This window comes from Pygoscelis adeliae, unplaced genomic scaffold (genome assembly GCF_000699105.1).
Source record: "Pygoscelis adeliae isolate BGI_AS28 unplaced genomic scaffold, ASM69910v1 Scaffold91, whole genome shotgun sequence".
Taxonomy (NCBI): Eukaryota; Metazoa; Chordata; class Aves; order Sphenisciformes; family Spheniscidae; genus Pygoscelis; species Pygoscelis adeliae.
Genome location: NW_008824196.1, coordinates 1,241,204 through 1,256,300, shown reverse-complemented (window position 1 = coordinate 1,256,300; position 15,097 = coordinate 1,241,204). Strand labels below are relative to the sequence as shown.

The 15,097-nt window shown below is 36.8% G+C and overlaps 1 protein-coding gene across 2 annotated transcripts in view; it reads left to right on the top strand.

Annotated features, from left to right (window-relative positions):
* The first annotated feature begins 12,035 nt into the window (after window positions 1-12,035).
* The window catches only part of TAB3 (TGF-beta activated kinase 1/MAP3K7 binding protein 3), a 19,770-nt gene continuing 16,708 nt past the window's right edge, over window positions 12,036-15,097 (top strand). For both annotated transcript variants that reach the window (XM_009334779.1, XM_009334778.1), the window contains exon 1: window positions 12,036-12,219. In XM_009334779.1, the coding sequence (XP_009333054.1) occupies window positions 12,118-12,219 (102 nt within the window). In that variant the 5' untranslated portion in view covers window positions 12,036-12,117. The remainder of the gene's footprint in view (window positions 12,220-15,097) is intronic.

The window sequence follows — 15,097 nt, the reverse complement described above, 5'->3', positions numbered from 1 at the left end:
TTAAGGTGGCCAAGGTGAGGAGAGGCTAGTAGTGGTCAGGCCAGAAACAGTGTTGTATAGGTGTTCGCGCTTCCCAGTACCGTTTTCTTTTCTTTCTCAGCTGGTCATCTTGTGTATAAGAGTCATAGTGAATATAGTATGCAGGCAGGCTTTGCAATAGATGTTGCTTTTTTCACTGCTGTCAGTTATATGGGCCACTAATAAACTTACACAGGTCATTTAAATTGAAACTAATGCTAGTTAGTATCTCCTTTTCTCTCTGCAGGAAAATGAATACTTCTTTACAGGTATAAATATGCTTTGCAATTGTTTTCTTATTGATGCAGAAAAATGTGAAAGTTTAAGGCGGTGTGTTACAGAAATTGTTTGTGTCCTATCCTGCAACGTTCTTCCATATATGCAGTTATCAACAAAATGGAAATCTTTGATTCAGTCAGTGTACTCGATACAGAGTATTTTCTAGGTTTGTCATATAAAAACTCATCAGAGACTTAACAGAGAAATCGTACAACTTTGGTTATTTTTAACTGTTGTTTACAACACTATTACTGTTAGCCATCACAGAAGTCTATCAGGGATATTTCAGAAGCAGGAAACCTGATGTTTAAACAGTTGAATTAAGCAGGCTTAATTCAAATAGTTTGAGTTTTCTTTGGTAGCATAAACAATTAAATTTTATTTTTTAAAGTTTCTGTTGTCATAGATCACTCGTCCTATGGGTAATTCATAGCATGGTTGAATAAAAGGAGTAAATTTAAATTTTGCAGTTCTTGCACAGCTTCAGCTGACTCTGAGAGGGTGGCCAAGCTTTTACTTCACTGTGAAATTGTTTGCTGAGCCACCCAAGTAAATCAAATAACTGGTTAAAAATTCAAATGGTATAGCCCTGAATGCATGAAGTGCAGCAGTGTGCCTTTTATGGAAATATCAACAGGCTCAGACAGCTAACGTGATTATGTTGCTTTTACTCTGCAAATAGACAGTAGTTTCTTTCAGATTTATTGATAGCAATTTATTTTTTTTAGAGCAAACATTTTTAATAGGGAGAAGCCCAAATCAAAGTGAGAAGGTGAAGAAAGGTGAGGGAGACATTTAGGCTAATTATGTGAATAGCCATTTGAACAACAGTTGATTTATGAGTGTAGTTAACTCTGAAATTTGACAATTTGGGTCATATTTTTTTAAATCATGACTGTTGTCTTCCGTCTTTTTGAAACTTCTGGCTTTAGTGAATGCTTACTGCTCTGAACTCCTGCAAAAGTAAGTACAGTGTTTCTCTTTGTGGAAGTCTCTTGTGGAAGGACTCGTATTTTGATGGGTGTAAATAAATATATCATGCAACAAAGCCTGTTCTGAATGCCTTACAAGCAAATTCAAAGCGTAGCAATGAATTTGTGATGTAGGAGCAGGAGCTAATGCTGAGAATCACTTACCTTGTGTAGGAGCTATCAAACATCTTTTAGGCTGGAACAGCATTAAATTCCTGTTGAGCTGGTTGAGATTCAAACTGGTGACCTGCAGATAACTCCCCCTCCATAGCAATACTCGGAGACATTTCTTCGAGAAATGTTAATCTTGCACCTCTGAGAAGGAAGCTCACTTTCTGGAACAATTTGTGCTTTAAACAATAGTCCAGTATTTTTGCAGTTTGTTAGCTCAGTTTCTCTCTAGTATAAATCTCAGCCTCTAGTCATTGTTAAACCTGGAAATATGAATAGCAGACTGTACTTAAAAAAAAAAAAATGCTGAAGTCTATGAACCATGGATTTGCAGCAGACCTTTTCCCATGCTTTACAGCATATACTTGGTTTCATGTTTTCTTGTATCCTTTCTGGCTCATTTTGATTCCCAAAATAGGATATAATGGCCAAAAAAATGTTTCATCATTATAAAACTGCTTTTAGCAGGGTCAATGCTTAAGAGTTTATGAATTAGGAAGCCTGACAGCGTACTTGTTTACTGCAGGTGTTTTTTTTTTCCAGCCACAGCCTATATTTCACAAACATTCAGTCAGTAATCGTAGATCATGTGTCCTGGTAAGAAAGGCAGTTCATGGTCCTCATAGCTTTTGGTGCTAACATGATACTTGTGATAATCTCAGGATTATCTGTGAGGCATACAAACTCACTTGTGTTTACAACTTTTAGTTTCACCTAGTATTCTGCAGAACTCTTCTGGAAATTAGTACTTGTTGCATAGTAGTATCATTCCTGAACTATCTCACTGCCTTGAAAACTTCTCTTGCAACTTTGTTATGTAGCAAGAGCTGCTTCTAGTTGCTCCTTGGAGTGAGAGAACCATAAATTCCTAATGAAGTATTTGCCGGTATCTAATGCGGCCTTTCAATATATAAAAGAGGCTTATAACAAAGATGGAGGGAGACTTTTTACCAAGGCCTGTAGTGACAGGACAAGGGGCAATGGTTTTAAACTGAAAGACAGTAGGTTTAAATTGGACATAAGGAAGAAATTTCTTATGGTGAGGGTGGTGAGACACTGGAACAGGCTGCTCAGAGAAGTAGATGCCCCACCCCTGGAAACGTTCAAGGTCAGGTTGGACAGGGCTTTGAGCAACCTGATCTAGTTGAAGATGTCCCTGCCCACGGCAGGGGGGTTGGACTACATGATTTTTAAAGGTCCCTCCCACCCCAAACCATTCTATGATCTACTTGGTAGAGGAATTACTGGCCAAGAACGTCTTAGCTACTTGCTAAAATGAGTATCATTGTTCCAGTTAAGTAGTCTTCTCATTATCATTTGGTTTTTAATATCTCCTGGTGTAATGTACCATGTAGCTATTAAAAGTAAATTATACTTTGTGGAGATTTGACTTGTATAAGGTAGAGATGATTTTCAATCCTTTTCTTTTGCTTCCAAAGCAGTGGAATAAATAAGGTCTCTTATTGTCAAATACTAGTCCTCCCTTAAAGGACAGAAATTTAATCATAACCAAGGCCATAGAATAACGTGTGACTTGTTTTGAAAATGTTAGGTCTTTGTAGAGCAATACTTCTAACTCCTTTTCCGCCTGGCAACTTGGTATTTTAGTGTCTGGCATTTTTTTTTTCTGTGTAAACACTAAACTGTTTATATTGTTTTCCTGACTTCTTTTTTTCTCTTCTATCATAGATGGAAGGGGAAGAACAGTAGCTAGATAACACTAGTCTATTTAGATTTTGATGTCTCACAAGGATGACAGACTGTAATGAAAGGGAGAGAAGCAAAGCAAATGCCAAAGCACACAAAGCAACACAAAATACATGCCTAAGAGGGAATAGCGATTGATTATGATTTTTTAATTTTAGTAACAACCTGTATCATTAACATGTTTGTCCACAGACCACAGATGAAACCTTATTATGCTTGAATCCTATTTCTAGGCAGTGTCACTGTTGTCCCAAAAAATAGATTTCCTCCATCCAGGTTTCTCTTACCTCAGAATTGCGTATTGCTTTTGTGGGATGAAGACACACCACATTGTATCACGGTGTTCCTCATTTATATAATCTGTGGAAACAGTTTTAAACACAGATAAAACTGATCATTACTTAGGTTTAAGCTAATGGGGCGGGGGGGAGAAAAAAAAACAAAGAGAAGGAATGTCTTCATTGCTTTGCACTCCCGTTTCATCAATTTGAGATAATAGTATTCTCATCATGCTGGTTTTAATGAATTGCATTCCATTTCAGTCCTCCAAGCTGTTCTAGGCCATCAAATGACACATCTGTGTAACTATTGTATGGCTGTGTAACTAAAGTATGGCTTAAATGGACAGGAATATTGAACCAAGAATTGTCAGGTGAGCTTGTATAACTTTACCATAATATAAGAGACCAATTGGTCAGCAGCGATAGCTTGTCAGCTTTATTTTTAGTTTTATTTTGCTGTATGCCTCTTTTTTGTGCTTCACATTGCCTTCCTACCATCCAGGAGCTTTCTGAATCTGTTGATCTTCTTTTATGCAAGTGAACAAATGTTCATCGTAAGACAGCTTGCCAAACCATGAAGTTGTGTTTTTAGTGATGTAGCCAGTCATAAGCAGTGACAGCAGCATGCTGAGCTCAACTTTAAATATTGACTGCTTCTCTTTTGCTTTGTTGAACTTAATATGTCTGTATGAACTGACAAAACATCTTTAAATTCTATTCTATGTCTTTCCTGCTCTGTGGAGCAATACAGTCCCAAAGCTGTGGGATGTATCACCCTGTAAATAAAAAAGCTTCTGTGACACATGGTCATTGTGATTTGTGAGGTGGGAGAGTTGTTCTTAGCTATATGTAATCCTAACAATTATTTTAGCTGAACTGTTGCAGGGAAAAGTAATCCTTGTTTTTCGTCATGCATCATGTTTAAACAGAGTGAGTGTGTGACTGAAGATAGTTGTGAGGAAAAATTGCTCTCTTGGCACTGTTATAACAGTTTCTCATATTTCTGAGATTTTAAGACCTTCCAGCTAGATGGTGTCGCATTGCCATAAAAGTATTTGCCTTCCTTTGCTGCAAGAGCAGTCCGAAGTCTTAGCTGGATTGATGTGAGTGTTCTGACATTTGTGGGATGAGTTGGTTAATTGTTTATTTGAATGGTTAAATAAATGGGAAATTAGAGTACAAAATTGTTCTCTTTATTATTCCCAGTATCAGTATAGTGTGATGACTTTAAACCATTTACAGTCAGTTTAATATTCTACTGCAGGCACCTTTGCATTTAAGCCAACAGTGGTTCCAGAGGCTGCTCAAGGATTAGAGGTGAGATTACGTGATTGCATCTGCAGCCAGGTCACGTGCCAGGCATGTTTACAAGGCTACAATTGGGTGCAGATGCCTATTAAATATGTGTGGGATGGGATGTTAAAAAACATGTTTTTGCTTAGTTAATCCTCTGTGCGAAGCAACTCAGTTTGAATCGTCATCTTCAAATTTCATGGTTTTATACAAGCTTATTTACAAAAATGTTGCTATTTAACAGCTTTTAGTGCTGTATGTTTGCAGTCATTGTAGGAAGCACCACAGTAATTATACACCTTAACATCTGCTTGAGTGTCAAAATACAGAAGTGGAATTGGGATGTGATCATGTAGTAATGTAGACTTTGGCCAAAATCATATTTATTTGTTAAAACCACAGTGTTAGGTAAAAACCGAAAGATATTAATACCTTGTCTAATAAAGTGCTTTCTAAATCTGTCGGCTGAGCTAATTCCCTTCTTGTCTTCTCACGTTTTACTATTGGTATGCAGTGTATGGAGGGTATTCTAGCCTTTGGAAGCATGTAACCAATGCATCAACGGAGATGTAGAAGGTATAATCGTATCAGTGATAAAGAGCTGGCTGCCTGTAATCAGCTGGTCTGTCATAGTTTTCAGAAAGAATTCTTGTAGAGAACAGTATTGCATGGGCTGTGGGGAAGTGACATGGAGTTTGAAGTACAGTTTTGGTTCTGACCTCTTGCTGGTGGTGTACCTTCTGAGCTCAGCTGATAGGTCGGCTTCCTTGCAGTGCCACAACCATGTTTTCTAACTCCAGCATTGACAGCACTTGGCAAAATCTCCATCCTGATTTAGTGCTGTTCATGCAAGAACAGCTTTGCTTCTTTTGTTCTGTCTCCTTCAGATGAAGGTGCCTTTTTGTTACGGCTTTAACTGATCAGTCGGCTTACCTGTGCTGAAGAGAGGGAGGTGGTGTTCCTGGTCCTGTATTCCTTTCCCCTTTTTTTTCTTCCTTTCCACAATGGTATGATATTCAGTGGGCCATGCGTTGTGCAGGGTAAGCTTATTAAACTAGCTAAAGGTGATTTTTTGTTTTTTAGTTGGTTTAGCAGGTTGAGTTAGTTCAGCTGAGTTGACTGGAGTGGGAAGAAAGGTGGAGAAAGCTGTTCAGTTGTGTATGACTACAACTGATCTCACTGCTTTTTCATGCTGCCTCATATGCAGTAAATCTTGGCATCCTTGGAGGATTGTAGCCAAATCTCTAGATGACTCTGGAGGCAGTGGAAGTTTGTCCACATCTATTCTAGAAGCTAAATTGACATCTGCCCCCTAAGCAGTCCTTACTTATAGGGTAACTTCATTCAAGAAACTGTAACAAATGTGTAATTCACTAAATAGTTTTCAATTTATATACATGTAGATGTAAATAAAAACTTCGAAATCCTTTCCTGCTAAGACAGTTTCTAGGGACTTAACTTGCCCAAGTTTTTTTTTTATTCCTAAATAACAATAAGTGCTTTGGACTAGTTGCTGAATTTGAGTGCTGAAGCTGGAATAGGTGATATTTTACTTTTGTGAGAGGTGGAATGTTTTCACCATCTTTCTTGGGTTTAATAAAGATACTTCTAGTAAGCAGGCTAATCTTTTAAATGCAGCTTAAATCTTTGTTTGTGTTATAGTAGTACAATGAAATAATTTTCACAGTTGGGAAAATAATAAATTATTTGGAGAATCTTATGCACTGTGCCTGATAAAGGAGAACACTGTATTTCAGTACCTGGATGACTTTTTGGTAGGATTATTTCCATGCTATAAGACATCTTGAATTTAGGAATCTAGAAGTAAGTAGTCATGAAACATGAACGTCCTAATATATGTTATTAATAAGCAACTATTTTTTTCAATTATATAAAAAAGTTGTGGTCTGTATAAAACTTCTTTTCACTTCCTAAGCACTCTGTGTACTCTGTTTGCTGTATACTTTAGTAATACTACTTTGTAGAGCAAGTCTAGTAATGCTAGTTTTTTTGTGCTTCAAGCATGAATGGTCTGTGTTCTCCTAAAAGGCTTTTCAGACTAGAGCAGGTTTTGTTTTGGTTTTGGGGTTTTTTGTTGTTTGTTGTGTTTTTTTTTTTTTTTTCCAAAAAGATGGAATAACTTACTCTTAAGACCAACTTCAGCAAAATAATTAAGTAGGAAAAATGCAATGACAAAACTGAAAAAGTAATTTCAAGAACTGTAGCTAACGTGACCAAACTGAGAGAAATGTCTCATGGATTGAAATTACCTCAAGAAGGAATATGATTCATAAGATGCACTCACAACTTCTTTCCATTTAATAAATAAATTTAGAACAAAAGATTAAAAATGTCACTCGGATTCAGAACTCATGCTGTGCAGCCAGTTAGTCTAGCATGGCTTTGAAAACAAAATGGCATGTTTTAGTAAAGTGATTACAAATGAGTGTTCAGCTTTTATTATTGTTCTTCCATTTAAGGAACATCATATTTTTCTTTTGGACATGATCTCATTTTTATTTACCCTGCCATTTTTGGTGAAAGTAAAATTCTGTACTGATCTAGATTAATGAAACTGAATTTTAGAATTTCGTATCTTTTTCTGCTTCCTCAGTTCCTGTCCTCACTCTTCACAGTTCTCCCTCTATTCACTACCAGAGAAGTAAGGAAAGGTAAGTTCAGGGAGGGTATTCAGACTTACTGCTCTTCTGCTTGGCTCAGAACAGGAATAAAGTTCTGAGTAGCACTGGTATCAGTGTTAGAAGTTTTATGCCTAAATGCCAGCAGCAAATATAAACAGGAATGAGTTATTGGTATTGGCAAATGATATTTAGACATATGACAGTTAGGAATTACTGTAATGAGTTTGGATTGTATAACTGTTTATTGGATTTGCTACTTCATATTTACTGCAAATGAGTTTAAATGTCTCTAAAGTCAATGTCACTTTTGCTTAGGGAGATGTTAAATATGTTCATTTTGCTTTCAGCTTACTGATTTGTGTTAATATTAATTTTGTTCTTTCTGTTCTGAAGATTCCATAATTAAGAAGTTGATATTGTTTTACTGTTTTGTCCACCTAAATTTCATGGTATCTTCATACTCCAGTTCCTGCAATGTTTAGACAGAATAGAGCATCCAGCTTTGCTAGCTTTCCCTGAATCCTTTTCTACCTCTTGGGTAAAAGCCTGTCAGCCCAGTGCAAATGTTTGAAGGAATTGCCCTATGAGTGCTTAAGTGAAAAAATCCTACTGCATTTATGAATCCGAAGGTCAAAATTTACCTTCAACACTTTGATCAAACAGAGATGAACAAGGAGAAAAAAAATAGATTAATTTACAAATATTGGGTTGAATTCATGTGAATGCCATTCAGTAAATCCACTTTTTATCTGTAGGTGTCAGCATGCGTTTGATTAGAAGTCAGGACAATGAAATTTAAGAATTACATTTGTGTAGTATTCAGAGGAAAAATTGAGGTTCTTTACCTGACTGTACTTAAATCCATCTGTGTTTTCTCATTCTTGTAATCTAAAGATTTAAATAATCTTTTATGATGAAAGAATTTATGTAAAACGTGTAGAAGCAGGATGCCTTTGAGGTGTTGCTTTTATAAACTGATTTGTTTATTATTGTGTCTTGTCTTGTTTTTTTCCTCTTATCCTTCAAGGCCCAACTGTTGTTGTTACAAAACTCTTAGCAATTAACTTTAAATTGATGAGGTCTGAGAAACTGTCTTCCAGGTAACCTGTTTTCTGGAAATTCACTCAGGAATTATTTTAGTTGTTGCATACATTGTAATTGCGTAAGTGCACACTGGTACGTAATTTATAAACAGCCAGATAGTATGTATTGAGTTAATTTATTTTTCAATTGGATCTCATTACTGATGATTCATGTGTCTTCATTTTAGGTGATTTAGTGCTTCAAAATAACAGTAGTGAAATGGATTTCCTTCTGTATATATTTTTGAACACATCTGTGGGGAGTGTCAAGACTATAGTAGTTTTATTTTTTTATTCATTCTTTCAGAAAAGAGGCATCGGTTGATTGATGGAACTGTTGACTATTTTCTTAACTTGCAAGGTTCACAAATGGCTTAAGGAAAGAAGATTAAATTTAAGATACTGTTTTCAAGTACATATAATTTGGGCATGTAGAAGGTGTGAAAAATTGATTAGTGTACTTGTTTAGGACTTGAGTCATGCTTTGCATAATCCCCAAGATTCACTAGTGGCTCCCGAGGTCACCTCTGTGTGTTAACACAGTGGGACCAATTTTGCAACAATATCCTTTGTTTTTGCCATTAGAACTGCCGTGTATCTAGCAATGTTAATTTATTCCATCCTTGTGAAATACTTTTCAACTAGAGTTTGGGTATCCTCAGCTCATTTTTGAAAGTTACGGATGAAGTGGCTTGCTTTCGTTGTGCCTTTGGGTTGCTTTTTGACATGTTCTGCTGTGAACCTTCAATAACTATAAGGCTGGTAGTGTAGCGCACCTCGGCATGTCCCTTAGCCTGTGCATGCTGTGAAAGAAAGAAGCTTTGAAGGATTGCTTTCCTAGTCTCTTGTGGCTCAGTAGGAGCTCTTGTTGTCTAAGCATCTTAGCTGTGTAGTCTGTGCTGTAAACTCTTGGTTCTCTGAACAACTTGCTTCTCCACCTGCCTGGTGCTGTGGAGCAACATGGGAAGCAAGTATTGCATTCCAGCCAGTTTGTGCCTGCGTAGAGTGGAAAATGTGCAGTCGGTTGTATGCAGGTCAAGCAGAATAGGCAGGACAAAATGCTGGGCTCCTAGATATGGCAGTAGTGAATTTTGTGGTATTGGCTGAAAAATAACAAATTTCTACAGTAGTGTAGCCGTGGAATCCAAGGAGTTCTGAATGATTGTGTGTTCATGCTTCTCAAGACAATTATTTTGGGTTTCTTATAGATTTTTCAAGGCTATCTGTGTAACTGTAAGGGCTAGAACCTTCAACTCTTCAAAATGAGAATAGAAATTTCTGTTATCCATCATTTGTGTTTAGAAGAGAACTCTGTGATAAAATTCGTAGTTGGCCAATAACTGCCAATTACTTTGAGTGTTACACCTCTACTCACCACACATATTCAGGAAGTGTTAGAAAAAACATTAAAGAAATTATTAATTTAGATTATTATAAAAGCATTGTAGAAAAACATTGTATGTATTGATGATGGATCTCCACTCTGCTCACCCATGTTATGTTTGAATTTGCATTTGAAGAGAGAAGAGATGCAAAGGCTTTTGCTCATGCAGATGAAATTCTTAAAATTATTATCTTCTATTTCAAATTTTCAGATACTGTCACAGGGGTTTTAACTGCAGTTTATTCTGGTAGGGTACTCCTGTGTTACTGCACTTCATCCCCTGCCTCCTGGGAAAAGGAGAGTTGTCTAGAAACACATAGAGCTTGATTGCTGTCAGGTTTTCTTTGAGAATTCTTGTGGTGGTCTGCCTTTCAGAGTATGATTTTTTTCTTTTTTTTTTATTTACAAAAAATAAGTTTATAAAAGATCCCCTACTGTGTGTGTAGATGTGGAGTTTCAGCTGGCTCTTGTAGTCAGTGGAAACTAGTTTCCTTTTAAAATAAAAGGGGTCTGCAGCATTACTGCAGTGGCCAGAACTGCATTGTGATTATACAGTGTAAGTTTATTGTAGTATTTCTTAAACCACAGCGGGATAATTCACATATCTCACTTTCTTCAAACTTGTCTCATTTATCTTGAGAAAGAGCGTGATGTAATAGAAACTGGATACTAGAATATATAAGATATGACGGAGAACAACCCTCCCTGTAAGCATATATGTTATTTAATGAATGCTAATGTCAGTTAAGAGCTGTCCACGTACAAAGTAGCCAGATAGTGGAGTGGACTTCTGTTTTTGTTGTGCTGGTGGTTGTTGTTGTTTTGCCCCTTTTCAGAGAAAGGAAGTACTGTTTAGAAAGAAGTTAAAAAAGAAAGGCATGGTTATTAAATATTCAAAATAATAAAAAAAGAAACCCGCCACAGCTTTTTTGCCCTAAAGCTGACATTTTATATTTCTTTGAAGATATATGTTCTATTTTCTTGCCCATGAAAACTAAGAGACTTTCTTAGGAAAGATACAGGAAACTGTTGGAGTTTATTAGAGCATAAAGGTATGCGTATGTTTTTTCTGATCTGTTGTACTGCTCTAGACTGCTATTAGAAGTTGAGCTAACAAGTGAAAACTGACTGGAATACCTATACTATGTGCCACCCACAACTGCACTGAGATTGAGATAAGCGTGTGTTAAACTTGAGACTTCAAGTAGCTAATAGATTACTTGAACACCAACTCTGCTGGTATCTGACTTTCATTTCTGTTTCTGAACACAGCACTACATTCTCTGCAGTTAAGAATTCAACCAAGTAGTAATGTTGGAAAGGCTTTTGAAGCTTAGGAGTAATAGATGTGTTATAGGGGCTATGTCACGTACCACCTTCACGCAAAGTCTTTGTGAATCTTTACTTAGACTTCAGCTGCCTTTTGATCACGGCTGTGATCATGAGCCACAAGTGAGAAGAGCATTTGTTGACTCAGACTGTATTTGCCTTCTAGTAGTCCTTGGGTCTTGAAGTTCAGATAGAATCTTTTTGCTGTTGAATACAAGAATCCTGAAATGGATAGAGGGTTTTTTGTCACTAATCATGTTAGTATGAATATAATAGGTGCTTTACAAAAATAGATGCTTATCATAATCCTAAAAAGTACTCTTTAAATTCTGTTTAACTCTTGTTGTGTTTCACAGAAATTGCTTCCAACTTCTTGGATTTGTAGTGATGTAAAGAGGAAAGAGTTCAAGCCTTATTACTAGAGGAGTATTTTTGGATAATTGTGCTACTTAGTTTTCCAGCATGTTATTTCTAGCATGTTGTAAATAACGAAGACATGCATGCTTTGTGATAACTTCAGACTTTTCTACAAACTGTTCAGAATTTCACTGGGAGTAAATATGTAACAGTTCCATTTTATGCAGGTCAGATTAATTTAGGTTATGGCTACATGGTACCACAATGGGACTGTGTAAAGACCTGAACTAGCACATTCCAGTGAAATGTCACGTAGACATACCTGTGATATGTTAACTGTTTTAAAATTAGAATTTGAGACATGATGATTCCCACTCTTGTGTTTAAGCCATTGTCTCTCTTGATATCTAAATCTAAAAATGTAATACAGTAATGCTTTTACACATGCAGGTGGGGAAGGAGGAAAAGTTATTGTGATGGCTTAAAAGATAATTGATTGCATTTTCTTTCTTACAGAAAATGCCAGAAGCCTCAGAAGACCATAATCATTGGAAGGCCTGTTGACTTCCATTTTTTGGTAATCTGGAACACCATCAATCTGGCATGGCGCAGGGCAGTCAACAACTCGACGTGCAGGTACTCCATGATCTCCGACAGCGTTTCCCTGAGATACCTGAAGGGGTGGTATCTCAGTGCATGCTTCAGGTATGGTAAAGAGTTTTTAAGAGTCCGTGTATTTTATTTTTGTAGTATGGAAATTCTTTTTAGTAGTATACCTGGAACATAGATTTTCATTCTTCTGGTTTTATTTTGAAAGGGTGGAAGACTCTACTACTTGCATTTTTGTCCTGTCTTTTACGTACAAAGACTTCATCATTCTTCACTTACTTTTGTGGGGGTTTTTCTGCTAACTGTTCTTCCTTGTCTATGTGACCTGTGACTGTATGCATACAGGGAATAAGGAGAGTGGCTAATGGGATGATTATTGATGATGGATACATAAATAACATACATATACTGGAGGAGATTCTAGCAAACAATGGCTCATTCTTCCAAGACGAGGAACTGGCTTTAGCTAGGAATCTAAAGGTGTTCTGTCTTCATGGCATCTTTTTGCCACAGTTGTCCAAAGGTTTATTTTTACTTCTCTGTTTCCAAGTCAGGTGGTAGGTCTTCTGTTTTGTTTTTTTCCTTTCCGTTTCTTCCTTCCACCTTCATCTAAAGTCACAAATTGGAAGTGATAATAAGTGACCACACATAATCATTTTTCAAAGTTGTGGTCATCTGGGAATACCTTCCACTAATGGGAAGAGTGGAATAGAAACATGTAAGATCTGGTTTGGCCTTTTGTGGCTGTGGCTAAGGTGGAACCTAATGTGATAAACTGCTGCACGTGAAAGTAGCGAAGCTGTATTTGCATCCTACCTGTCCCTGGCAGATGGCTAGATTTACTTATAACTGGCTGTAATTTTTGCATTCTCTGTCTTCTAAACCATACAAATACAAATGTAAAGTGGGGAAGCCCTGCAATGTAAAGCTTTACTTATCCTGACAGTCATCTCTTCTGTACTGTTAAGTACATGATGCTTTTCGTGAACTATGTTTGTCATAGACATCTTTAAACTGATAAAATTAAAGAACCCCTAATGCTGCAGAAGCATATGGTGTTCTAGATCTATAATACGATGTCCTGGATAGCTAGTTAACATTACATTGCAAATATCTGTCATATTTTTAAGCGTAGAATTTGTTTCCAAACCCACTTTATATTTGTTTTAAGATATACGAGCTGGTTTCCATTAACTTATTGCAATACATGCTCTAGATGTGATTTTTGCTCGTGTGAGTTTTGGACCTATTAAAAATTGAGGGTCCTTTGAAATGACAAATATGTTCTGTACCCTGAGAAAATCAGATTAGGGCTTGTCCTATCTATGTTCTCTCTACCTCCACCCTGATGAAGTGACCTAAGGAAGCTGAGGACTCTCTTTATGAAGTCCTGTTTAGATGGCAAGTGGCTGAAACTGCTGTCTTGGCACTGTGGTGCTGATTATTATTACAAGGTCTGGTTCCCACATGTTCTGGTTTTAAATTTTTCTGTGATATATCTGGACATGCCCATTGACCACTGGGGTCTAGAAGGGGAGCTTGGCATGAATGGGAGGTAGTCAGGGAGAAGTATCCACAGAGTGAAAGCCATACATAATTAAGTGCTGGACTCTTCTGTCATGTTCAGTAGTAAGTCTTCATCTGAGAAGATGCTGAATATATGTGTTCATCTGATAGTGAAATCATATGAAATTTTGGGTAAAGAAGGCTGACTAGGTATCAGTGCTTTAGAAGAGAAATGTAACATCTGACTTTTCAACCCACTGGATAGGCTGTTGAAAACTGTATTGCAAGGCTACGTAAGTATTAATATGCATACAAACTTTATATAGTGATAGTGTTTAAAATAGAAGTGAAACCATTATCAATGTATATTCCTTAGAATGGTAACCTTAGCACACTAAGGAAGGTGGGGGTGTATGCGTGTGTATATAAATAAGTACACACTTGTTCTGGTAGGAGGTGCTGTATGTCACAGAAGGTACCAGTCTTGGATCACGTGTAACAAAGTTAGGGTGCTGAGGGCCAGATGTAATTAAACTTGACTTAAAATGAATTTTTTTTTCTTTAACTGCTGTTTAAATTAAAAACTGAACCACAGCTGATGCAGGCTGTTGTACGAGAAACTGGGGAGGAGAAAAAAAAATCCACAATCTGGAATGCTTTCTAGTGATTTTACTCTTGGAAAAGCTATCATTCGTGTCGTTCTTTTAACAAGACTAGATAAGCTAAAATGAGTGGAGAGGGGAAGAAGGGAAAGGGAATCCCCCATTATACTTTTGATTTGATACATAATTTATTGCCTGTATAGTTTCAGCTGCTGGCACCATAGAACAAATCAAACATTTACAGGGGTTATTTGGTTTCCTCACTGATGTATGAATAAACCTTTTTTTAGCCTTGAGCCTGAAATCCTTAAGGGCAGTTGAAATTATGTCAGAATTGTAAGGTGCTTTATGGAATTGCCAGTACTTTTTCAAGCAGTACTTATTCTGACTTCATTTTTAAGGCACTAAATTCTGTTCTACCAAGAGAAGCTGGTTTAAAATGTTGGGCTTTTAAACTTTCAGGTAAAGAGAAATACTCAGGTAAACAGTAAAATAAAGGTGAAAGCAGTAAACACTCAGGTAAACATTAAAGCGGCATCTGCATTTTTGTTTCGACTTTCCAGAGTTTGCAATTTTGATCTAGTTTAATTTGATTTGTGTTATTAGAAGTAGTTAATTGTAGATACCTGTTCCTTGCAGAAGATGCCAAGAGTTCTAACTATTGCTTTCCCCAAAACGGGACTTGTTTTTTTTAATATGTCATACTGTAGCTAGTATTACCATAGCATTTTGCTAGATGCAAAGTGAGCTATGTACTACTTGCATACTATGACTTAGCAGGTATTACCTTTATTTCAAAATTTGTGTCTCTGAAATGTTAGCCATAGTTGTGTTCAAGCTAGGCTTGATTGCAGCTTCAGTTGAAT